Source organism: Pongo abelii, chromosome 15 (assembly GCF_028885655.2).
Source record: "Pongo abelii isolate AG06213 chromosome 15, NHGRI_mPonAbe1-v2.0_pri, whole genome shotgun sequence".
NCBI classification, from domain to species: Eukaryota; Metazoa; Chordata; class Mammalia; order Primates; family Hominidae; genus Pongo; species Pongo abelii.
In genome coordinates, this window is record NC_072000.2 from 64,901,544 (window position 1) to 64,929,287 (window position 27,744).

Genomic DNA, 27,744 nt, shown 5'->3' on the forward strand with positions numbered 1-27,744 from the left:
GTGGTAGTATGGATCTGTTGGGGTAGGGCAGGGATGATTGGGGTGGTACCTAGACCCATCTAAAACAGTATATTAACAGATCCCACCAAGTCCCCAGGAATCTGGTTATAGAGAGGTTTGCCTCTCCAGTTCATTGTTTTTTCAACTCAAGTCTTCTAGGAAGTTGTAAGCCCTTCTTAATGTTGCACTACCAGAAAAGGGGATGCAGGTATCTGGGAAACCTGGCTTGCCTGGGAATTCGGTTTGCTTTATTTGGGGCAACGAACTTTAACTGAATAAAGCTTTTATAAGCCAGCCACTCTTTCTGGGATTTCTTATGGCAGAAGTTGTGTTCATTTTCTCCCTTATACATACTGGAGCACTCAAAGTTCTTTATCCTCTTGCCAGTGGGGCCTCATTCAGCTAGCACCTCTTTCTTGTAATTGTCATTTGCTCAGTTGATTACTGAACTTTCAAAAGACATTCTTACAAGGAAAGGAAGAACAAAACATCTGTTTTAGTGCTTGGGGTATACAGGGCTCTCTAAAGAGCAGGCCCCTGGTAGAGGCTTCTCTTGCCCAGGTCTATGGATGATATTGGGACTGGGGATGGAGGTGACCATACACTAGCCTTTTACATGCTCTTTGACTTCTCCCTATCCTGCTCTTCTTCCTAGTCTCTCACTCAATTTATTTTAATTTATAAATTTGTTTGATCTGTAAAACTAAACTGGTATCACTTGGGATACCTATATCTGAAAAGTAAGCTCCAAATGAAAATGAACATTTTCCAGAAAGTTTTTTGGTAAAATTTTAAATAGAAGTGACTAGTTTTCAAGTTTCACTCTCCTTATCCCATAGGGGCAAACTATTCAGATGTGTTGTAGATTTGAACATTGGCTTAAATGTGATGTTTTATTTCTGTCCTTACAGCTGTGAAAGTTGTGTAGATTTACTGTTTGTGAGAGGAGCTGGAAACTGCCCTGAGTGTGGTACTCCACTCAGAAAGAGCAATTTCAGGGTACAACTCTTTGAAGATCCCACTGTTGACAAGGAGGTTGAGATCAGGAAAAAAGTGCTAAAGATGTAAGTATTCCTGCTCGAATGATTCAGTCAACAAAGAGGACTTTAACAATTATGTCAATAATTGATTATTATTTGCTCATAAATGTGGACAGATTAGCAAGTAAATAACTATAAATTCATTTAAGTTCTTAGAGAACTGAGTAATATTATTTATCTTTGTTAAAGAAGAGCCTCTTGATTGATGGCTTCATTATTCATTTATATTTGTTCTTTGATTAATAAACATGTATTGAGTACCTACTATGTATTGAGTACCTACTATGTGTAAACACTACTATGTGTAAACATGTTATGCATGTTAAGCAGTAGTTATGAAGTGATGAGTAAAACAGCTATGAACTCTGTCCTCATGAGACTTACCATACAGTAGCATAGGATAGCAAAAAGACAAAAAACAGGTAAACCAAAACAAATGTTATTTATTATAGATTGAGAATAGTGCTATATAGTTAGTGACTCAGTGTTGCTGTGGTCAGTGATGTCAGGTGTGGGCTGAGGAGGTAACATTAAGTTGAGGTTTGAAAGCTATTAGAGAAAATCATGTGTTAGCTATAGTTTATTTTGGTATGTATATTTTTGTGTATATATACATACACACATGGGCGTAGTATATATATGTGTGTATATATGTATATATATACACCTATATATTATTAATCTGTCTTTTTCATTTACAATTTAGGCTTTACTCTTTACTTTTTGTTAATAGTTTTGGGTTTCCTTTTATCCATTCTTTTATTATGAGAAATAATTGATATGTTTATTTTTATTTTTGGTGGTATACATTTCAACCCAGGTAACCAGTGTTTTAGCAGCATCCTTCTAGGTACATAACCAATGATACTTTATGAATGCCCCTAGCGGCTCTTTTATTGTTTGTATAACTTCTGCAAGGTAGTCTCTTAGATTTTGATCTTTCATTGTTAATTCCTTGCAATTTACTGATTCTTCACAGGTACATTACAATATTTACAGATTTTCTTGATCTAGTATTTTTTAGTCTATGTCATGAAAAATGGAGGAGTCGCTTCAATTTTTTGTGTTTGGAAATTAGTGAATCCCTTAGAAGTAAATAATACCATGATTTCCTGTGTTATGCCTTGCTTAAGCTCATTTCCCAATCTTTCAAGCTCCCAATTTATCTTTCCCTGAAGTCTTAACAAGGATTTTGCATATTGTACCATTTTCTCCTGATCCTACTTCTTCTCTGTAGTCATAAGAATTTAAGAATTGCATTTTTGGTCTGGTTACAAACCTGGTGTCAAGAAAAACAGTGTTTTATGCTGGGCGCAGTGGCTCACACTTGTAATCCCAGCATTTTGGGAGGCCAAGGTGGGCGGATCACTTGAGGTCAGAGTTCGAGACCAACCTGGCCAACATAATGAAGTCCCATCTCTACTAAATACAAAAAACATTAAGTGGATGTGGTGGTGTTCACCTGTAATAATCCCGGCTACTTGGGAGGCTGAGGCAGGAGAATTGCTTGAACCAGGGAGGTGGAGGTAGCAGTGAGCCAAGATTGTGCCACTGCACTCCAGCCTGGACAACAGAGCAAGACTCCATCTCAAAAAATAAAAATAAAAAAATAGAGAACGATGTTTTACACAGTTAGCAATTCTTTTCCATGTATCATATATGAATTAGGTAAGAACAAGCAAACCAGTTAGATAATATTAAAAGCAATGATATGTAATATGTAGATTTCTTTTTTCTTTTCTTAAAGATACAATAAAAGGGAAGAAGATTTTCCTACTCTAAGAGAATACAATGACTTCTTGGAAGAAGTGGAAGAAATTGGTACGTTTTTAATTTGATGTATGCTAGCCTATAAGACCGTGTGCTTTTATCTTGTAAATGCTTAGGAGAACATCTCACATAAAAACCTCTTAACAGGTTTTGTTGTGATAGCTAACATTTACCTAATTACTTTCTTTTGCACTTGAGTCATGTTTGTCAAATTGAAGGCATACTTAAGTAAAGAACCTATTTAATATTGTCTTTTAGGAAAAATATGTTTAATAGAGGTAGTAACACTTTATAGCTGGGGAGGAATACTATATGGGTACATGCATCTGTATGTTGATAATGTATTAGAGTAGTTTAAATGAATGGAAAGCATATTCTGATTTTTCAAAAATGGAGTTCCTATAAACCGTATTTATAGTGACTAAAGCCATATGTTTATCATTATTTGTGCTTCTGTGGATATAGTAGTCTTAAAGTACTTTGAAGCAGTTGACTGTTGAAGTGGCATTCTATTAATCAGTATTATTCTGGAATCAGAGGTTGGAGTAATCTTTGTGCCTTTTCTTTCTGATGTGTTTAGTCAAAAGGAAGATTTTATCAAGAAAAAATGATTTCAGTTTTCTTAAATAAAATTTCAGAGATGTTAAAAACTTTGGAAGTTGTTATATATTGATTTAAAAAATAATGCTGCTTTTTAAACTTGCAATAATTATTACTAAGTGCGGGTTTGGAAATGACACAAAGATTATATACTGTGAACATTAGAATGAGACTATGAGGATCAAACAACAATCATTTTTATTCTTTCAAACTTGATAGGTAACTGTACTCAATATTTACTATTAAAAATAAGATTATAATAAAATGTTTATATATAATAAATATATATAATATTTTTTATTTCTAAGGGATTTACTTCTAAGGGATTCACTAATTTCCAAACACAAAAAATTGAAGCGACTCCTCCATTTTTCATGACATAGACTAAAAAATACTAGATCAAGAAAATCTGTAAATATTGTAATGTACCTGTGAAGAATCAGTAAATTGCAAGGAATTAACAATGAAAGATCAAAATCTAAGAGACTACCTTGCAGAAGTTATACAAACAATAAAAGAGCCGCTAGGGGCATTCATAAAGTATCATTGGTTATGTACCTAGAAGGATGCTGCTAAAACACTGGTTACCTGGGTTGAAATGTATACCACCAAAAATAAAAACAAACATATCAAATATATATAATAAAAAGTTTATATATGGTAAACTTAAAAATTCACATTCCTGAGGAATAATAAATATTCTAATTCCTTTAATTTCTTTACTAGAAAATCCAGAAAATCTTTTTGTTTCAACTGTTATCTGAAACTTTTCTCATATGTCTAAGTTCATTTGTTATGTCATAGCAAAAGCACGTGGAAAACATAATTTAGGGTTTCTCTGGGATCTTTCAGTGCCATAAGAGCCACTGCTTTTCCATTCTGCATGTACTCATTGCACTTTGTATGTTATCTTAGCAATCACGAGTGACTATGGATTTTAGCTGAAAAGATGGTAGAATTGGGAGTGACAAGGCAAAGTAGAAAAGTTAGAATGTAGACTGAGAAGAAAAACCAGAAAGAAATCTACAAGAACTGGGCAAGTATGAAGGTATGTAGAAATCTGGCTCTACATAGATACTAAGTATAGGACAAGCTGTTGGGTAGCAATTGGGAAGAAAAGTAGCTTACATATGTTCTAAAGATAATGTAATTAGTCAAAAGTCTGGTCAAGCAATAAAGGGAAAGGAGATTATAGGTGTTGCAGTACAAGCTGAATACATGGTCACAATTCCAAGCAGGCAGTCAGGATAACTAAAAGAAACTGATGTACAGAGAAGGTGAGGAATAGGTTTAGGGGATGAACTACAAGGAGATCTTGATTCTGGGATTAAGATTCTGACTGAGCTATGATTTAAAAAAAAAAAAATATATATATATATATATACACACACACACTACGTGTGTGTGTGTGTGTGTGTGTGTGTGTGTGTATGTGTGTATCTTGCCCCAAGATAAATTAATTTGAAGGTATGGACAACATGGGGCCCATAATTGGTACTAGAATTGATAGGCAAGAGCAAGTCTGGATATTAGGGGTATACAACATGTAATGGTTTCTTTACCAAAATATAGAAGCTGTGGCTCAGACCATTTAATTTGAAAGTGATTCTGCTATTATGTATATTCATGAAGGACTGTCTTCAGTTGCAGTATCGGGAAACTCTCTTAAGCAACCTCCACTTAATTGTCTCATTGAAGTAACTGTCATTCCCCAGTTCTTCCACAAAATGTACTCACTGATACCCACAGCATAATGAATGCATTGTGAATGCTGTCAACCTTCTTATGCCAGTTGTACTTGTTATTGTAGTTATGTAATTAAATACATATTTAATATTATATGTAATTTAAATATTTAAAGTGTGTAAGGTTGGGGAAAAAATCGTAAAACTCTAGAAGGCTTCTGCTTCTCAGGTTTTTAAGTCACTTCTTAAAAAATGGAAATTGGCCAGGTGCAGTGACTTGCGCCTGTAATCACAGCACTTTGGGAGGCCAAGGCAAGAGGATTGCTTGAGCCCAGGAGTTTGAGATCAGCCTGGACAACATAATGAGATCTGTCTCTACCAAAATTTTAAAAAGTAGCTGGGTGTAGTGGCACATGTTTGTAGTCCAAGCTACTTGGGAGACTGAGGTGGATCGCTGAAGTCTAGGAGTCCAAGGCTACAGTGAACCATGGTTGTGCCACTGCACTCCAACCTAGGCAACAGAGCATGCCCATGTCTCAAAAAACCAAAAAACAGAAAACAAAAAAGGAAACTGAACAATATAGATGACAATTATGGCCTATATAAGGAAGAAGCAAAACTCTAAAAATTAGAATTTGCTGTATGTCATTCAGTTAGAGAATGACTATATACTTCCTATATATGTTTTAAGTTAAAGTATTTGAAGAGAGAGACAGGTGTATGTGTGTGTTTCCCTCCTTTAACAGACTTATTTAAATAGTCAACTATAAATCCTCACTGTGTTGATTAAAGAGTGGTTCTACTCTATTTAAAGATATTGATGATTTTTGGGAAGTAACCTCTTGGATTTATAGTTTATTTTCTGAACTTCAGTTCAATTCAGCAAGTTTTTAAATTATGTTATGTGAACTGCTTTATGGATGGGGATATGTGGTATTTGCCCTCAATAAACTCAGACTCTAAAGGGGGAGATAATTATGTTAACTAATAACTATAATGTAATGTGATAAGTCTTATAAATAGGCACTTATAAAATGCTATGGGAATACAGATAAAGCATTTAACCTAGCACTGGGAAATAGAGATATGGTTTGGTGAAGTTCAGAGAAGAGATGACATGTGAGTTTGATCTTAATAAGAAGAGTTAACCAGATAGAAAGGGCTTGGAAAAACATTTGTAACAAAAGAAAAAGGCACCGAGATAGAAAAATGTTGAGCATGTTGGAGAATGAGCAAGTAGTCTGTTATAGGTAGATAAAACATGAGGGAAGACTAAAAATGAGGCCTGAAAAAACAGGCTGGATTAAGGAGGCCTTACTACCATAGATAACAAAAGCAAAAATAGACAAATGGGATTGTATCAAACTAAAATACTTCCTCACAGCAAAGGAAACAACAGAGTGAAGAAGTAATCTACAGAGTGGGAGAAAATATTTGCAAGCCAGAAATCTGATAAAGGGTTAATCTCCAAAATATATAAGGAACTCAACTCAGTAGCAAGAAAATAATTGATTAAAAAATGGGTAAAGGACCTGGATAGACATTTCTCAAAAGAAGACATACGTGTGGTATATGAAAATGTGCTCAACACCACTAATCATCAGAGAAATGCAAATTAAAATCACAATGAGATATCATTTCACATCTGTTAGAATGGGTATTATCAAAAAGATGAGATAAGTGTTGATGAGGATGTGGAGAAAAGGGAATCCTTGTATGCTGTTGGTGGGAATGTAAATTAGTACAGCCATTTTGGAGAACAGTATGGAAGTTCCTCAGATACTAAAAACAGAACTACCATATGATCCAGTAATCCCACTTCTGGGTCTATAACCTATAGCCCTATTCACAGTAGCTAAGATGTGGAATCAACCTAAGTGTCCATCATTGGATGAATGAATAAAGAAAATGTGGTACATATACACCATGGAATACTTCAGCCTTAAAAATGAAGGTAATCCTGTAATATGCAACAACATGGATCGACCTGGAGGACATTATGCTAAGTGAAATAAGTCAGTCACAGAAAGACAAATATGGCATGGTTTCACTTACATCTGGAATCTAAAAAAGTTGAACTTAGAGAAGTAAAGAGTAGAATGGCGGTTACCAGAGGCTGTGGGATGGGTGGTGGGTGGGGAAAGGGGAGTTGTATGGAGTTAATCAGGTAAACATTGGAGAATAGGCAGTATTTTTTATTATTTTGTTGGCTAAAGGATATGAAATTTCAATTAGACGGGAGGAATAAGTTTTTGAGGTCTGTTGCACAGCATGGTGACCATAATTAATAATAATGTATTGTATATTTCAAAATTGCTAAAAGAGTAGATTTTCAATGTCCTTGCTACAAAAAAAAAGCATGTCAGGTGATGGATATGTTAATTAATTAGATAAAATAGTTCCACAGTGAATACATATATCAAAACATCACATTGTATCCCATAGATATATACAATTATTATTTGTCAACTGAAAAAAAAAGAGGGCTTTGTAAACTGGGCTGTCAGTTAAGATTTTATTTTGTGGCTAAGAAGAGATACTAAAGAGTGAGAAATGACTTTTCAAGGGGCCATAGTAATTTGGATGAGAAATAATGAGGGCTTGGAGTCGATAGTCACAGTGGGGATAGATAAAGAGGATATTTTAGACATAGAATATTTAAGTGGTTGATTTGATGTAGGAAGTGTGTTAGAGTAGGCAAGGATAAATTCAAATATTATGACCCGACCCCATGCAGTTGTATGGTGTTAATCAGGTAAACACGAGAGAATAGGCAGTATTTTCTATTATTTCATTTTGTTGGGTGAAGCGTTTGCAGAAATGAGAGATAAAGTGAAAACTTTAGTTTTATTTAGACCTTTTAAGTTTTGTTAGGGTGCGGCTCCACCACTTAGTTGTATGGCATTGTTCTGTTTGTCATCATATAAATAAAACTTTTTTTTTTTTTTTTTTGAGACGGAGTTTCGCTCTGTCGCCCAGGCTGGAGTGTAGTGGCACGATCTCGGCTCACTGCATCCTCCACCTCCCAGGTTTAAGCAATTATCTGCCTCAGCCTCCTGAGTAGCTGGGATTACAGGCGCCCACCACCATGCCTGGCTAATTTTTTTTTGTATTTTTAGTAGAAACGGGGTTTCACCATCTTGGCCAGGCTGATCTTGAACTCCTGACCTTGTGATCCACCTGCCTTGGCCTCCCAAAGTGCTGGGATTACAGGTGTGAGCCACCGCATCCAGCCAAAACTTCCTTTAAAAATCTTGTTTCAATAGCTTTCTATTTTGTGTTTTATTCATACTTTTAAAGATAGTTAGATGTCTGTGATATCTGTATTATTTGTGTTAATCAGAAGTACAAAATGTTAATTTAATGGACATTTACTAAGTACCAGACTGAGCTGTACACACATTATCTCATATAATTTTTGAAACTCTGAGAGACATGCATTTTTATTCCTATTTTGCATCTGGAGAAGAGGCACAGAGAGCTTAAGTATTGTGCCCAAGATTGCATTGCTAGTAAAGAATGGAGCCAAATTGTAAATATAGGATTTTCTTACTTTCTGAGTCTAGAACATGGAGTTCTGTGGAATTATTAGAGATAAGAGAAAAAAGCTAGGTTGGGGCCATATTTTGAAGGATATTAAAGACATTTGAACTGGATCTTATAGGTAGAAGGGTGCTGTTGAAGATAAATGTTTAAATCTGGAGTAAGAGAACTAGAATTAGTAGGGTGCCTCAGAGGGTCAATGTTTGAGGATTCATAAATTAGAGATTGAGGTAATTTTGTTGTATAAATTTCATTACGAATCTTTTGAATATGAATATAAAAATGAAAACATTATAATTTTGAATAATAGCATCAAACATTTTCAATAGAAGGGGCACACATGAAGATGGACTTTCTTATGGCATTAACAATAGGCTCTTTTCTGTGGTTATGACAATCTATACATAAAATTCTTGTTCCTTATGGCTCCAGGGATTATCTGAAAGGTTTATTCTTAGTTTCATAATGAACAGATTATTCTTTTGGTGCAAAACAGATTATTCTTTTGGTGCAGAGAATACTTATCTTAAAAGGGTGAGAAAGTCCTAAGGGCTTTAATTGTAAATTCTGGATGTCAAAAAGACTTCAAAATTGTACGTGAATAACATTAAATCTTTCAGAAAATACAATAGGCTTTTTGTTTGCTTTTAATACTTGACTAAAGGCAGGTCAGCATCTAAGCTAAACCAGTAAACAGATAAAGGGTCAAATGATTGTTATAGCAAATTAGCTTCTGTTCCTTTTTCTTCACGGCTATTGTACCAACCTGATTCATTGGGTATGAATGAGACCTGCTTCATCTGAAAACTTTTAAAAATAGTAATTCACTTTTATGGTTCTTTTCTTACTTTTTAAAGGAAGAGATTTGTATTATCTGATTATGATTTGCATTTATTATTGCTGTTACCTTTGCTTCTAAATTAAAATATGAAACAAAGTATTTTACTTTTATTGGAAATCATAAAGTTTTCTTTTTTAAATTTTTATTTATTCATTTATTTTTTAGAGATAGGGTCTCACTCTGTCTTCCAGGCTAAAGTGCAGTGGTACCATCATAGCTCACTGTAGCCTGAAACTCCTGGGCTCAAATGATCCTCCTGCCTCTACCTTCCAAGTAGCTAGGACTTACAGGTGTGTGCCACCACACTTGGTAAGTTTTTAATTTTATTTTTTTGGTAGAGATGGGGCCTCATTATGTTGACCCGGCTGGTCTCAAACTCTTGGCCTCAAGTGATCCAGAACTCATAAAGTTTTTGATAAGCATAAAAGAAATTGTTTATATAAAAACAGATTAATTTCACTTAGGATTTAAGTTTACCTATTTCTGGGCTCTGTTTAATGGAAAAGTTAAAATCAGTAGTAAACTATCTAGTTTGCTAATAAACAGTGTTTTTTAAACTGTTTTGAACATACTAGTAGAGCTCTACATGGGATATCAATTTGACCGCTTACTTTTCAGTAGATTCATACCATAAGAAACCAAGATAATTTAGTCCCGTCCTTTTGAACCTTCCTCCTTTGCCATGTTCAAATCTGTAATTATAAAGGTTATTTTAATTAAATCTATAATTATAAAAGTAATTATAAATGTTGGGTATTAGTTTATTTTTTTCTCTCATGATAATTCAACAAGTATTTCTTGAGCCCTTACCAGATGAGAAGTTTTTTCTTTTTTTCTTTTTTTTAAAAGTAGACTTTTTTTTTTAGTGAAGTTTTAGATTCACAGCAAAATTGAGCAAAAAGTATAGAGAGTTCCTATATATCTCTTCCCTCTACATGTGCACAGTGCATAGTCTCCCCCACTATTAACATCCTGCACCAGAGTGGTACATTGTTACAATCAATGAACCTACATTGACGTATCATTATCACACAAAGTCTGTAGTTTACACTAGGATTCATTTTTGGTGCTGTACACCCTATGAGTTTTGACAAACGTATAATAATGTGTATCTACCATTATATCATACAGAGTCATTTTAACTGTCCTAAAAATCCTCTGTGTTTTTCTGTGTGTTTATTCCTCCCTACCCCAACCCCTGACAAACACTGTTCTTTTTAGTTTTTATAGCTTTGACTTTTCCAGAATGTTATATAGTTGGAATCATACAGTATGTAGCCTTTTCAGATTGGCTTCTTTCACTTAGCAATATGCATTTAAAGCTCCTCTGTGTCTTGGCTTTATAGCTGATTTCTTTTTAGTGCTGAATAATATTACATTTTTTTTTAATCTGCTGAAGGATGTCTTGGTTGCTTCCAAGTTTTGGCAATGATTAATAAAGCTGCTGTAACCATTCATGTGTGGGTTTTTGTGTGAACATATGTTTTCAATTTATTCGGATAAATACCTAGGTGCTTGATTGCCAGATTATGTGATAGAGTATGTTTAGTTTTGTTAGAAACTAGGAAGCTGTCTTCCAAAGTGGCTATACCATTTCGCATTCCCACCAGCAAGGAATGAGAGTCCCTCTTGCTCCAGATCTGCACCAGCATTTTATGTTGTCATTGGAGTTTTGCCATTCTAATAGGAGTGCATTAGAAGTAGTGGAAGTGATAATACAGATGAATCAGACCTAGAAACTGCCCTCAAGGAACATTCTAATAGGTCAGACAAGATGTGCACATTGAAAATAATTATACAGGGTAGAAAGTGGGTAAATGCCAGCAGAGCGATATTAGACAATGTATCGTAAGCATTCAGGGATGGAGAGATTGTAACTGCAAAGTGTCTCATAAGGAGGAGCTGGTCCTTAAAATGGATATAGAAGGGTGAGTCATATGTGGATATTCACTGTTGTTCTGGGTTGAGGTTGGTACTGAGATGAGCCCTATGGGTAGGGAACAGTTTAATCACAGGTATGGAAATGGGAAAGGGTAGGGGCATACAAATGCAGAGGACTGCTAGGTAGCAGTGGTTTTCAGGCATTGAGAGATATGACACAACTAGTTTTGTAGGCATTGTAGATAAAAGTTCCGGTTTGGAATCAGATAGCCTAGGTTAATGGCTGGGCATGGTGGCTGACGCCAGTAATCCCAGCACTTTGGGAGGCCAACGCGGGTGGATCACTTGAGGCCAGGAGTTCAAGACCAGCCTGGCCAACATGGCGAAACCCTGTCTCTACTGAAATACGCAAAAATTAGCCAGGCATGGTGGTGCATGTCTGTAATCCAAACTACTTGGGAGGCTGAGGTTGGATCTGGTAGATGTTGAGGATGGTGAGAGTTGTGAAAGATCATTGGATTTGGTTGCTTAGAGGATGGCCTATTAAATACAAGAGGTAGATTGTGAGTGAGTGGTTGGTAAAGATAGTGGAATCACCATTTTAACTAAGGATCAGAGGTACCTTTTTGAGAGTGCTGCTTGTCTAGAGCCTCCCTCTGACTGTTTTGTGTCAGGACTAGAGTGTGATTTATGAAGATTGTCCCACATTGCATCCTAGCCAGACTCCCTGACTTCTTTTCTTTCCCACTTTATGTTAAAAAACTGGAGAAGTTGCTAGAGGATAATTGCTTCTCATTTTCTCTCAATTCTTCCAGATTTAAAATTGCGTATGATAAAACTGAATAGACTTTTGCCTTTATACCTAAATGAGCCTGGATTTTCAACAGTGATTATGATAAATTGATGTTCTGAAATAAGTTGGCCTTTTGAGAAGAAAAAAAATGAAATTATAGATCAAACTGGTCATTTGATTCTGTTTGATGGCTTTACTCAACAAAACAAGCAACTCTGTGTTGGTCCTCCAGTGTTACTTTTCAACTCTTAAAAGCTATTAAAGGAAAGAGTGAGATGGGGAAGCAATCTGTAGAAACCCAAGGGATAGAGCAGAGTTATTTAGGGTAGATCTGTCTTGTTTGTAGGACAAGAAGCAGGAAGCAGTGGTAAGTAATTGGAGAAGGGGTGGAAGGGCTAATAATGGATGTAGAAAGATTACAAGGGAAGCTAAAGGAGGCTTGAATTGAATTATGGAACAGGAGAGTCTTAATATGGATTCCTCCATATGAGTTTATATATAGCAAGAAGGTCTTTTTTTAATTGTTCAGAGTATTATAGTAACTTTGATTTACATATGGAAAATTAGAAGGGAATATGGCATTTATAATTCAAATTATTTTGAGTTGGAATTATAAAAAGAGAGTTCTGATTTACAGAAAATTTAGTAGTATCTAAACATGCCTCAGTGGTTCTCTTAAGAAATTCTTTTAGTTTAAGTTTTGGTGCCAGTTTATCCTTTATTTTTCTTCTTAAGTTCCAACTCTTTTATTTCATACATTTCTAGAGCTAGACTACAAGGGAAGTAATTCAAGCCTGTGTCTACTCATGTTGGAGACAATTGGAATGGGGATAAAACCTGTTTTTTGTTTGATACAAATTATACAAATATATGGTTTTTTTTAACTCTTTTTTAAAAATTCTGACTCTTATAGTAGATTCCAGACTTACTCTTTATATTAAAAAAATTTAAACAATTTTTTTATGCTTTTAAAGCTAGAGAGGGGACTATAAAAATCAGATCTAATTAAGTATGGCAAGCACATATCTTAGATTTTCTGGAGTGATCCTGACATTTAGGTATTTTGTGCGAGTCAGACAGTCTGTCCTTGTATTTGGCTTGGAAAACATGGTTGCCGTAACTAGAGCTAGTCTCTAAAATAGGTAGCTGATTAAAAGGTCACAAATAGAGCTATAAAGAATGACAACCTGACAAATGAGTCACTGTGGTATTTGTTTTTTATTGTCTACTCAAGATTTGTATTAAAAATATTTTTCATGTCATTGTTTCCTTTCTAATGCAGTTTTCAACTTGACCAACAATGTGGATTTGGACAACACCAAAAAGAAAATGGAGATATATCAAAAGGAAAACAAAGATGTTATTCAGAAAAATAAATTAAAGCTGGTCGGTTGCTAAGTATTTTCTTCTTGTTTTGTCTTAGAAACAAATGTTTCCACATAATACTTTAAAAAGACATCTTCCTTTAAACCAGTTACATTTATAAAAAATTTAGCTGAAATTTAGACCAGAAATATGAATATATGCTGCATAGGTATGTAGGTAGGCAGGCACACATTACTATAGCAAAAACCACTTTGACAGCATTATGTTAGACTGTGCTTTCTTAAGGAAATGGAACCATAAGATAGGTGATTGTTAACGCTAGTTTTACCTGCCCGTATAATCTTCTGGTAAGTGAGCATTTGGACAGTGGTCACGAAACAATGGAGGCTCATTTTTATCCTTGGACATTAGTTTCTCTAAAGGAGGGAGCAAACCCAGACAGACGTTGATGGAGCTACCAAGAGGGAGATAAAACAAAGACGCTATTTATTAGAAACTAAAATGAATTCATGATTAGATCAGAGGAACACACTTGTAAACTAAGGTTAACTTTGGTTTCTCAATTAGTAACCTTTTTTGTTTTACCGAAATAGTAACATTGCTAGATATAAATATGATTTTGGTTTGTTTTAGTTGATCTCATGTTGAAGTTTGTTTTGAAAATATCTCAGGAGTCATTATTATTATATGTATTAAAATCTATTCTATAAAGAAAAAAGAATTGTATGCATGCAAAGGAGCAATTGTCTAATTTATACACTTTAGCTATCATTTCTATAGTACAGTTTGGCTTTCTAGTTGTAGGGGAAAGCAGAGGTAATTACGTTTGAGATACTTTATCAGGATTTTGTAATAATCAGTGAAAAGGATACAAGTATATTTGGATCACATAGCTTATATTTTCATTTTGTATTTAGAAGAGACTTCCTCCTTATAGTCTTATAGTGCTTTATATCAGCATTTCTTTCCTGCTGTAAAACTCTCAATGAATTGATACTACATTTTCATTCCATTCATGCCTAGCCTAGCTTTCTTTTAAAAGTATCTTATTTCTGAGAGCATCAGTATGTCATTAATATTACTCTCTTTGCCTAGTAACCTTCTCTGGGAACATCAGAAGATACATGCAAAATAGGTATGCCTAGGTAAAATGTTTCATTAACCCCAAGTGTTGGGATTACAGATGTGAGCCACCACTTTTATCATGAAAGGGCGTTACATTTTATCAAAGCCTTTTCCTGCATGTATTGATATGATTATGTGATTTTAATTCTTTATTTTGTTAATGTATATTAATTGATTTTGTATGTCAAACCGTCTTTCCAACCCAAGGATAATTCCCGCTTGGTTATGTTGTATGATCCTTTTAATGTGCAGTTGGATTCCGTTTATAAGTATTTTGTTGAGGATTTTTGCATTTTTGTTCATCGGGGATATTGGCTCGCAGTTTTCTTTCCTTGTGGTACCTTTGTCTGGTTTTAGTATCAGGGTAATAATGCTGGCTTCATAAAATGAGTTTGGAAGTGTCTCCCTCTTCAATTTTTTAGAAAGGTTTGAGAAGGATTGATATTAATTCTTCTTTAAATGTTTGGCAGAATTCACCACTGCAGCTTTTTCTCTGTTAGGAGGTGTGATTACTGATTCAGTGTCCATACTAGTTCTAGGTCTTTTCAGATTTCCTGTTTCTTCATGATTTGGTCTTGGTAGGTTGTATGTTTCTAGGAGTTTGTCCATTTCTTCTAGATTAACTGAAGTGTATAAGTGTTGATGTATAATTGTTCATAGTAGTCTCTTATGATCCTTTTATTTCTGTGGCATCAGTTGTAATGTTGTCTCCTCTTTCATTTCTGATTTTGAGTCTTCTCTCTCTTTCATAGTCTTGCAAAGAGTTTGTCAATTTTATATTTTGAAAAAAACTTAATTTTGTTGATTTTTTCTGTTCTTTTTCTGTTTTCTATTTCATTTATTTTTGTTCTAATCTTTGTTATTTATTTTAATACTTTGTTCTGCTAACTTTGAGCTCAGTTTGTTATTAAATTTCTAGCTCCTTGAGATGTAAAGCCAGGTTGTTATTTGAGATCTTTCTTCTCTTTTAAAGTAGGTGTTTATCACAAGAAACTTCCTTCTTAGTGCTTTTTCTGTATCCCTTAAGTTTTGGTATGCTATGTTTTTGTTTGTGTTTGTCCTGAGGTATTTTCTAATTTCCTTTTTGATTTCTTCTTTGACCCAATGATTATTTGAGTGTATTGTTTAATTTTCACATATATGCATATTTGTGAATTTTCCAGTTTTCCTGCTGCTATTGGTTCCTGGTTTTATTCCATTGTGGTCAGGAAAGATACTTGGTATGATTTCAGTCTTCTTAAATTTGTTAAGACTTGTTTTGTGACCTAACTTGTGACCTATCCTGTAGAAAGTTCTGTGTGTGCTTGGGAAGATTGTGTATTCCGCTGCTGTTGAGTAGAATGTTCTGTATATTTCTGTTAGTTGTTATAACAGAAATATACAGAATTATAAAGTTGTTTAAGACTCCTATTTCCTTATTGATCTTCTTTCTGAAAGTTCCATCCATTATTGAATGTGAGTTAAGTCTCCTTCTGTTACTACATTGCTGTCTCTTTCTCCTTTCAGTTGTCAATGTTTGCTTTACATATTTAGTTGTTTATAATTGTTATATCTTTCTATATGTTGATCCTTTTATCATTATATAATGTTCTTTGTCTCTTTTGACAGTTTTTTAATTAAAGTCTATTTTGTTTCTTATTCTTTGTTTCAGTGAGTGGTGCCAGCATTCATCCAAGTGTTCAATCCATATTTGGTCAGTCTTTATATTCTGTTGATGATCACTCCTTATCATTTTTAAGCCTCATCCCCACTCTAATTAGATTATTACTTTATTTAGGGCTCTTATTTCTATTCTTTCTTTTTTATTTTTGAGATGGAATCTCACCCTGTTGCCCAGGCTGGAGTGCAATGGTGTGAACTTGGCTCACTGCAACCTTCATCTCCTGGGTTCAAGCGATTCTCCTGCCTCAGCCTCCTGAGTAGCTGGGATTACAGGCATGTGCCACCATGCCTGGCTAATTTTTTGTATCTTTAGTAGAGACAGGGTTTCACCATGTTGGCCAAGCTGGTCTCGAATTCCTGACCTTGTGATCCACTTGCCTTGGCCTCCCAAAGTGCTGGGATTACAGGTGTGAGCCGCTGTGTAGGGCTCTTATTTCTTATCTGGGTTATTTGAATATACTTCTAAATAGTCCTCCTATTTTCAGTCTTGAACCCAATTGATCTTTATGTATACCTTACTGCTTCTAGTCATCTTTCTAAACTCATCCCTCAAATTCCCTTAATATGTTCCCAGTGGCCTTAGTATAGCAAAATTCCACTAGTATGGTATAACAGAATAGTTGTTCTCTTTAATAGTAACATGTCTACATGAAATAAAGTAAATTCTATTTCCTTCAATATGGAATTGCTACATTATTAAATAATAAGTGACTAGTGTGTTTTATGCTTCCAATAAAGAAAGTATTAGAGTGTGGTATATGATTGCTCTTGGCTCCTAAATTTATTCCATGCCATATATAAATTTTTGTTTTAGACTCGAGAACAGGAAGAACTGGAAGAAGCTTTAGAAGTGGAACGACAGGAAAATGAACAAAGAAGATTATTTATACAAAAAGAAGAACAACTGCAGCAGATTCTAAAAAGGAAGAATAAGCAGGCTTTTTTAGATGAGCTGGTATGTATTAATGCTAATTGTGATTGTAAAAAGCATTCTTCAGGATTTACCTTTCCTAGTAGGCTGGATGATGGCATTTAAAGGGCATTTCCACAGTGTTTGTAATCTGGTTCACCTTTAGTTTTGTTGGTTATGTATTGATATCAGTGTATTTATTGCTGAATAAGAGGTTGCCCCCCACCCACACCGAACAATATGTTTTTATGCTCACGATTCTGTGGGTTAGGAATTTAAGTGGTTATTTTGGGCTTTTCTGCTTCCCTAATGTATTCTCAGGACACCTCTCCATGTGGTTTTGGTAGCGACAGGAAGCAGCCAAATGCCTAGGGAGACAGGGATGGATACCCGGAGAAACCCCATCTCCATGTCGAACACAGTTTAAAACCTGAAAGCCAAGCTACAGGTTAAATCCTTGGACCAGATTGAGAACTTGTCCTCCTGTTTGGTGTGCTTTCCTCTGATTGATCCCCACTCTTCACCTATTTTATATATATCTACCCTTTCCTAATTGGTTTTCTACACTATCATGCCCACCTTTGAATAGTGTCTTCACTTCAACCTTTTTTGCATACTCATGAGCTAATTCAGCGCATTCTCCTCATCCCTGCCTATGAAGACCCCAGACTCAGTAAGTAGAGGAAGAGACAACCTGACTCTGGGGAAGACGACCTGCTCTTCCTGTCCCCTCTCCAGCTCCCCTCTCTGCTAAGAGCTGTTTTTATCGCTCAATAAAATTATTGCCTTCACCATCTTTTAACTGTCCCTGTGACCTCATTCTTCTTGGATGCCAGACAAGAGCTTGGGACCCACCGAGTGTGGGTACCCAGAAAGGCTGTCACACCAGCACTTTGCCCTTCCTGGTGAAGAGCAGCTGCCCCAGGCGACAAGGCCAGAAGCCAACTGAGCTGCTAACACACTGCCATCTGATGGCAGAACTAAAGGAGACTATAACACCTCCCCTGGGGCTTTGGGGTTGTGGGCACCCTGACCTGGGCACTGCCATGTTCCACTTGAGGCAACATGCCTGGCCTGGCTGTGGGCCCCACATAGAGTTTGCTTCTGTGTCCGTGCCTGGGGCGGATGGCTGGGTCCTGCACTTGCTTGCTTGTGCCTGGTCTGACTGCGGGTCCCATGCAAAATTTGTTCCTGTATTGGTGCTTGGAGCAGCCAGCTAGATCTGCGCTGACTCACCCACGTGCTCCCTCCCACATGGGGTTGAGTGCAGTGGGTCTAGTAGAGGGGAGTCCTTACCGTGAATCTAGTGAAGGGGCTGACTACATCAGAAACTGCATCGATTTCTGTAACAGTGTGATTGTACTTGTCACATGTTGGCTCAGGGTTACAAGAGAGAATATTCCAAGAATAAGGAAGTAGAAGATGCTAACATTTTAGGGCTTGGGCTAGGAAACTGGCACAGCATTGATTCCACCATATTAGTAAAAGAGCCCACTCAGTTTCAAAGGGAATGGATATAGATCTCAGCTCTTAATGGGAGTGTGATGGCCATCTTTAGTCCACACAGTATGTAGTGGGGAAAACTATGTTTTTCTAGAATTTGACATAATGTAAATTCATTTGGGATACTCAATCTGTATCCCAATGTGAGTTTAGTGATAAGAATTATGAAAATGACTTTCATTTTCTTATTGTAATTTGTCTTACCCTTATGCCTATTTATTTATATCATGCCAACTACTATGAAGGATTTAAAGTGATTTCCTAGATATTGTTTGTGGACGTGGCACTACTTACTTTGTGTAACTCTAAGAATGATGTTAAAATGAGGTTCTAGTATATTTTACTTCTATATTTTTAAAAAGATTTTTATTTAATATCCATTTTATTTTCAGATGAGAGAGTGACATTATAACTGAGATGAGCCAGTATATTCTTGATAGATTGTTTATATGGTTTTAAGTTAACTGACTAAAATACATTGTTTCTGAAGCACTTTTCTCCTGATTAATACTATTTTTCTAATAATGAGCTCATTTTGGCTCCATGCTGAAGTTTATATTGACTGTTTACTTTGTGACAGTATATTTTATATTTTTGCGTGAAAAAATAGTGTATTTTTGCTTGAAAGAAATAATGGGATTTTTGCAAATTATTGTTTTCCAGCAATTAGCTTCCAAGGTAGTCAATCTTGTTAGATAATGACAGTAATAATAACTAAGGTTTATGAGGTGTTTCATGGATTTGTTACTATATTATTTGATACTTATAACCCTGTATGATATTGATGACTTCACAAACCAGAAAATCTTCCTCTCCAGGAAAGTCTTTTTGCACTCTTCTCTTTCCCTTTATGTTCATATAATTTATTTCCCTGAGGCTTTTGTGTTTTTTGTGTGTGTGTGTGTGTGTACAGTGTTAATACACTTAACTTCCTTGTCCAGTTGATAATGCTATTATTCTATGATTGGGGAAAATATGTATATGTGTGTTTTTCTACTGTGCTTTTGCCAAAAAAGCATTTAAGTCAGTTAACCAGGAGTAAAAAAAGAGAAAGCAAGATTACTTAAATTATAACGAGGTAAGAAACTAAAGGAAAAATAAGGGTAAGGGCATTAATGAGGCTTAGACAGAAAACATTGTCATGAAATTCTATTTTCTGTGAGTGGACTGTGAATTTGGCTCTAAAAATTAGGACAGCAGCATATTAAATAGAATAATGATGCCTTCCCTAGCAACTTTCATTAGTTCTTTCTTGAAACTATTAAGTGGCAGGTATGGTTTTAACACTGAAATGACATGTTGTGTTTTATATTTTTGTAGCTGTTTGGTGATAAATTAAAAACTTTAAAAAATGAATTAGTAAATTGATGTTACTAATTATTAGTATATAATTACTAATTATAATTGTTTTATTGAAAGGTTCTTCCCCTTATCATTTTATACAAAGAGTTACAGGCTCTTTTTTGGATAATGCTTCTCTTCTATATAATTAATTGAATTAATCCCAAATATAGAACTTTGGTAGAAAATATGCTTTTAACATTTTATGTTCCATCTAATAAAAAAGGTTTTTAGATTTTATTTTGAGGTTAGCCAGCTTTGCGTAACAATTATTCTTGCATATTCTTTTTGCTTTTTTTTTTTTTTTTTTTGAGACGGCGTCTTGCTCTGTGCCCCAGCTGGAGTGCAGTGGCGTGATCTTGGCTCACTGCAACCTCCGCCTCACGGGTTCAAGCAATTCTCTGCCGTAGCCTCCCGAGTAGCTGGGATTACAGGTGCCTGCCACCATGCCCAGCTAATTTTTTTGTATTTTTGGTGGAGATGGGGTTTCACCATCTTGGCCAGGCTGGTCATGAACTACTGACCTTGTGATCCACCCGCCTTGGCCTCCCAAAGTGCTGGGGTTAGTGGCGTGAGCCACCGCACCCAGCCGCATATTCTTTTAGTCTTTAAAGTACTGTTTTGCTGCCTCATTGAGCTGCTATTGGCATGAAGCTCCCTTTAATTCAGTGAGGCATGAAGCAATGTGAAACTACCATTGTTGTACATTGTGTGTAATCTGGAGTTAATATTGATTTTTGTGAGTTCTTTCTCCCACTTCCTGTTTTCTTCACCTGCAAGTCATTACTGCACATACTTTCCTCACTGTTTAGATCATATAACATGGTGGTTAAATAATTCTTAGTAATTTACTGTATTCATTAGTGCAATTAATTACAACAGATTGGTTTAGAATACCACTGCAGTTTGAATTTCTGGTTTTCATTTTTAAACTTATTTTTAAAGATTTTGTTATGTTTATTTTTCAGTCTTTATAAAATTTTTTATAAATGTTAAAATACTTTAAATTTTTATGACTAATGAATTCATTAAATTTATTTTTATCCTCTTGAATCCTTATTAACTAAGTAAAAGAATGTATTTCTTTTTCTGTATATGTTCATGTGTGAGATTTTGTTTAAAAAACAATAGCATTTGTAAATATGTCTAGAAGCTTAATTCTTATAATTAATCTCTGGACCTAATTTACACAAGTACTACTTATTAGAATTTTTTTCCTCCTGTTTTTGGTTCTGGTCTTTGTGCCAAAAGTCACTTTTTAACCTTTTAGAAAGTATTCGCATTATATTATACTGTATGTGACGGGATTTTAATGTTATGGTCTTAATGTTTATGGCTTAGTATTTGCAGTAATGTTGGCTAAAAGGTCCATGTATTTAATCCTAACTGTAAATTCAATTTAAAAAAACAGTTTGGAAAAAGATTTTTAAACAGGTCCTGGCTTATTAAATCTTTTTATATTCCTGTTTGAAAATTCGCTTCAGTTTATGTCTTAAATTTTGTATGGGCTAATATTGTTGTCAAACGCAGTAGGTGATTTTTATTAGAAATATTGTTTGCCAGATGGCTTGCTTAAAGTCAGTTAAAATAATCTTTTAAAAATGGTCATTATAAAGCTTTTAATGAGTATTACAGGCAGTTCTTATTAAAATTTCTTTAAATATTAAACAGTGTGCCTTCAGGCAATTAATACAGGTTAGGGAACCTTTTAAGGTAAAATGTAATGCAAAGAATGAAATAACTTGAAAGGCTAAATCTGCATGTTAGATATTCCCCAGAGCATGCATGTTTCACATAGTTTATTTTATTCCATTAATATTTTTTGTTGTTGGAACTCCTACTTAATTCTAGTTTAATGCTTAGTAAGGCTTCCAGGCTTCAAAATTTGTGTGCTAAAATAGAATAAAGTAGGTTGGAACTAATTTCTATGCTTCAGTATCAAAACTGTTTTAGATCCTTAGAATGTTTGTTCTTATTAGATTTCAGCTGTTTACCAAGACACTTTAACATTCAATTCCTTTTATGTGAATGTGAAACCAGGATTAAAACAAGCTAAAGTCTTGACTAGCAACTTTTTTTGAAGTTAATACATTGCTTTTATGTAAGAATTTTTGCTTTTTAAAGGAAATACCAGTTAAGGAAGAGCACTTGAATTGATTTAGAGTATAAATTGAAAAGCAATACTTTTAACTTTTTAGCTAAGGAAATTTATTTTTCTTTTGTTAGTTTCTACATGTGAAAAGATAGAATAGCTTTTAAAAGATTTTTTTTGGCCATAGCCCATTAAAAATGTTCTTTAATTTTATATTTTATTATAAAATTCTTAATGTAAATCTAGAATAGCTGCAAGGAATCTTAGCCATACAGTTACTCATGCATTACTAATGCTTTGGTATAGAATATAAAAGGTATTCTAGTATATTCTCCTCATACTATATTTCATCCCTTTTCCTTCATTATTGTTAAAGCCAGGTCTTAATGATTTTGCTCCTTAAGGTTACATCTTATAAGTAAATAAAATTTGTGTTCTCCCATTTACTATTAAAAGTTTTAATCTTTGTAACATTGCTCTTGCAAAACACTTCTATTATAAAATCTTGATGTGCAACTTTATTCTAGGACAATTCTATTGAATTAAGTTGCTTATTTGAGTTATTTCTATACTGTAACCTTAAACCAATTCCTTTAAGTCTATTAATTAACCACATTTGTGCCTAAAAAGTTATCAGGTTGCTAGATTTGGAAAGAAAATTAAAATCTGTATGTTTGCTTTGTGCTGTGAAATGTTAACAATAGTTTCTTCAGGATCAAATTCTGTGTAGTCACTATTTTAACATCTATAGCCTCTTTGAACAGTATGTTTTAGCACATAATCCTGGTATAGGAGATAAAAATGTATTTAACCTTCATCTTTGTTTATAGATACAGAAAATTCTCAGTCTCTCTCTCTGTGTGTGTGTTTGTGTGTTTGTGTGTGTAGGAAAGAGAGAGAGAGAGAGATCTCTTCTTCCTCCTGGTACGTCCTTCTGCATATGTTTTTGGATTCTTATTTAACTGAAAACTCAGAAAGGAAAATGTCTGGATATCATTTAGTTTAGACTTTAGCTCCACAGCAGTTTAAAGATGTAAGAGGACTTCTTGTTAAACAGAATAAATAACAGTCTACATATAAAAATTAGTAATTTGCTTATGGTATTAAAATGTGTCTGTGTGCTTAGAATTAATATAAGATATTAAAATGTTTAACTGTCATTTTGTTACTTAAGTTAAAAAACCTAGACTTAAATTTTAAAAGTAAGTTAGTAAAGGAGAAAATAAATCTACTTTTGGTTGTACTTACAATAGTTTCATTGTGCAGAATAGAACAAGGATCATTTCCAAACGGTCTCAGGTGAAATCTAATGGGAAACAATTTCAAACTGGTCTAAATTTACTGGTAAAAAGAGTGCGTCTTAGATAAACATCTGATCTAAGTTATAGTACTTTGTGCTACTCTTTTTGTGATTAGCTTATTTTTTTCGTTTTAATAAATGTGGTTGGTTTGCTCGTTGAAATAGGAACTTTTAATGTGGATTTTATAAAAATACTTGTTTGCAGGTTATTTTGATTTGTGAGTTTACAACAGCCTTTTCTTATTATGGAATGTTAATATTTTTTGTAAAGTGTCCTCCATAATGTGAATATTTAGTTTGACATGAAATGCTTATGGAAAAGACATAATTTAAAATAAAAGTCTGTTGTTTTTAGTTTTCCCTTTTTACGTTTCTTATTGAACTTGAACTATTCTTACAGGAGAGTTCTGATCTCCCTGTTGCTCTGCTTTTGGCTCAGCATAAAGATAGATCTACCCAATTAGAAATGCAACTTGAGAAACCCAAACCTGTAAAACCAGTGACGTTTTCCACAGGCATCAAAATGGTAAGCCTTATTTCAATTGCTTGTTTGAAAGATATTTTTTCAAGGATTATGCTTTATAATTTTACACGATTTCTATAGTAAACCGAAATGTTCAGATGTTTAAGAAAAGCGTCTGATCTAGTTTTAGGTGTCTGGAAATATGGATGGGTGCAGTATGAGGAAAGTGAAACAAATAATTTTCAGAGTACACAATACAATTTTTTTGTATGTGAATTGGTTTGTATGACTTTCTTATTCTACTTGAATTTTTAAGCTTGTAGTGTAGAAAAAAATTTATAAATATTGTTTGGAGAGTAGTTACCATCTGCAGATATGAAATGGGAAAGCAAATGTATCAATTAGTGTTTTCTTCTAAACAGTCTTCTTCACATATATATTTTTAAAAAATCTGAAAACCATTTTTAGTTTCTAGACTGATGAATAGATTAATTTGGGTTTCAAAAATTTTATTTTATATTGTTATATTTTATTGTTTATTTTAGCATTCAAGGGAAAGATTTTATAAGCAATGATGTTTTTGTATACTTTTACAGGTTTTTTTTTGTTTAGAAAATATATACTTTGGCCTATTAATTTTAATGTGTGTTTAATATTTAGATGTTTGAGATGTAGCCACTCTAAATATGTAACATTCAAATTCCTAATTATCTTTTAAAATAGTCTCATTAGAGTAGTATAAAATGTGGTTAGAACAGATAAATGCTTGAGGTGATGGATATTTCAATTACTCTGTTTTGATTATTACATATTGTATGCATATAGGTATCAAAAGTACCACAAAATATATACAACTACTGTATATCAATTAAAAACTGGTTTTAAAAAAGTTGTGGCAGCACTACAAAGCCATGGTTACGGATTTGGACTTTGAATCAAAACAGACCTGAGTTCAACTCTCAACAACCTATTTATCCAGCTGCTTGACATGAACAAATTACTTTGCCTTTCTAATAAGCCTTTTTTTCCCATCTATGAAATGGTGATGATAATACCGATCTCATAAACTTGTTGGGAAATAATGTGAACAAAGTGCACAGTATAGTACTTGGCTTATTGTAAGCTCTCAATAATTGAGGTTAGTTTTTATTGATAATAACGAGTTGATAACACAAATGGCTATACTAATTCCTTAAATCTTTACATATTTTTTGTGTACATAAAATTCATTTTTATACATAGTTTTAAAATTCAAGATGATGGAGGTTGCAGAATTTTTGTTTGGCTTTTGTCATTGTATGCCTGCATTTCAAAGTCGTGTTAATGACATGCAATATTGAAGTGGTGGGAGTTTACTGCTCTTTTACCAGTAAACTCAGTAATTTTCAAGAATAAAGTCTAGTATCCAGATGACACAATGTAGCTACAAGCCTCAGGAATGTATCCCCGATTGTAAATTGAGCATGATGAGTATGCAAGAACGAATGCCTCAAAACATTATCAAAGTGTATTTTAAATTTAGAGATAATACTCTAATTTTAAGAGGCAAAGGACCGTTTCTTTCCTTTGACCCCAATGAATAAAGTCATATTTACTCTAATTTTATTGTTGCTTCCACTTTAGCAAATGTGTAGCAGCTGCTCCTATTTTCTAGTTCTCTTCCTTTTATAGTATATATAATATTAAAATAAGATCTGGCTTACAGTCTGAATAGAAGATATAAGAACTCATCTTAAGTCTTTTGCAACTGTTTTTTTTTTTTTTTTCCCAGTTGCTGACAATAGAATTTGAAAATCTAGATACTTGGGTATTAAGTTGGCTCTACTTTTAAAATTTATCTTGACTTTACCCACTTCTCTCCACCTCTTAACATCCTAGGATAATTGCCATCATTTCTTTACTGGACTATTGCAGTAACATTCCACCTGGTCTCTCTATTCATCTGTGTACCCCATAATCTAGTCTATAAGCCTTTGGATGGTTTCCTAAATAAATGAGTGTGGTAAATAAACAATATTTAAAAAATCAGCTCATCACCTCCTTGCTTACTATCTTCCTATGTCTTCCCAGGACACTTAGAATAAAGTTCAGAATATTATCTACTTTCTCACCTCTGAGAAAGTGACATTTGTACTAAGAAGTCAATGGTAAAATGGAGTTAGCCATGCAAAAATACAGGCAGAGAAAAGAGCAGTAAAGAAGGCGTAAGGTAGGAAACAGCATTTTCTAAAACAGACAAAAGATATTGTTAAGAGAATACTTTCCCTACTCTGCCTTGCTCCTTATGCTCAATTCACACTGATCGTTTGACTATTCTATCTAAAGTATCTTTCTCCTGCCCCCATCCACATTATGTTATGCTTTTTAAAATTTTAATATAGAGACAGGGTCTCACTATGTTGCCCAGGCTGGTCTCAAACTCCTGAGCTCAAGTGATCCTCCTGCCTTGGCCTCCAGAACTGTTAGGATTACAGGCATGGGCTATCACGCCTGGCCTATGTTATGCTTTTTAACACTTTATAACATGTATTACTATCAGAAAGTGTCTTATGGGTACATTGTTTAATGTTTATCTTTACCACTAGAATATAAATTCTGTGTACCTAGAATGAGATTTGTCTCTAGTACCTATTTAATGAATGTTCACTGTGGACCTTCATTAAATATTTTTGAATGAATGACTGAATCTTACATATTAGGCTCACATTTAATAGAATGAAGATCCTGAAGTACTTTCAAGTTTCTGTGACTTTATGGTGTTTACTCTGTTTGGAATATACTTAACTGCTTATGAAAAGTTTACTTATAATTTATGCATTGATCAAGTTGATTTTCATGAACCCTCTTTTGTGTGGAATTTAATTACATATTCTGATGCTTCCCCTAACATTTTGTATGTACTTTTATTATATATTGTAGCTCCTGCCTTGTATTGCAATTGGTTATTTTCCATGCCGGTCTCATTTTAGATGAACTTCCTTAAGGACACAATGTGTTCTGTGATGTAACTTTATGTGTTCTTGTGGGGACTAAATATTGTACTATGTAATTATTCAAAAATTTTTTTTGAATAAATTATTCTCATTTTTCTTAACTTCAGAGCATTTTGCTTTGCCATTGGGAGATTCACATTTGGGTCAAGAAGAATTTGATGCAATGTACAGCCAAAATAAAAAAAAAATTGTTTTTATAGATACATCTAAATTTCCATCACTCTATCACATTTTTACATTCCGTTACCAATGAGAATTACAGATTATGTATTTCTCCTCTTCTGTGTTCTTATCTTTTAATTTTTACCTGTGGTACGTTTTGAAATTTATATAACCTGGCTAGACCTCTTAGGTAGTCTTAGTGCTTTTCTTTGGCCTAAAGAGAGGCAGCATCAGATCTACATCCTTTTTTCAACTAGACAGAATAGTTGCTGGTGGTCTTTCTGTGTTTCATAATGTTCTATTTATTTAAAAATGAAATGAATTGGAATGGCCAGATGTAAAAGTTTTTGAAGACCACTGATTAATAAATCTGCTAACCTGAACATGATATGAACAAAATACTCTGCAATGTATTTCCTTGAGGAGATTAGGAAATATATCCATTGTGGCAAAGTTGCTTCAGCAGCATACTTTTTAAATTATTTATTTATTTTAAATTTATTTTTAGAGACAGGATCTTGTTCTGTTACTTCAAGCTAGAGTGCAGTGGTGAGATCCTAGCTCACTGTAGCCTACTTCTGGGCTCAAGCCATCCTCCTATTGCAGCCTCCCAAGTAACTTGGTTTACAGGCTCACACCACCACTCTGGGCTAATTTTTAAGATTTTTTTTTTTTTTTTTTTTTGTAGAGGAGGCAGGGTCTAGTTATGTTGGC

At 34.2% G+C, this 27,744-nt stretch overlaps 1 protein-coding gene across 3 annotated transcripts in view; it reads left to right on the forward strand.

The window, feature by feature from the left end:
- The window catches only part of MNAT1 (MNAT1 component of CDK activating kinase), a 236,485-nt gene that overhangs the window by 54,610 nt on the left and 154,131 nt on the right, over positions 1–27,744 (forward strand). For all 3 annotated transcript variants that reach the window (XR_010136982.1, XM_002824810.6, XM_063715586.1), the window contains exons 2-6: positions 912–1,064; positions 2,788–2,861; positions 13,436–13,539; positions 17,081–17,221; positions 23,813–23,938. Coding sequence is in view for 2 of the 3 variants with exons in the window: in XM_002824810.6 (XP_002824856.1) it covers positions 912–1,064; positions 2,788–2,861; positions 13,436–13,539; positions 17,081–17,221; positions 23,813–23,938 (598 nt within the window). In the remaining variant the exon portion in view is untranslated. The remainder of the gene's footprint in view (positions 1–911; positions 1,065–2,787; positions 2,862–13,435; positions 13,540–17,080; positions 17,222–23,812; positions 23,939–27,744) is intronic.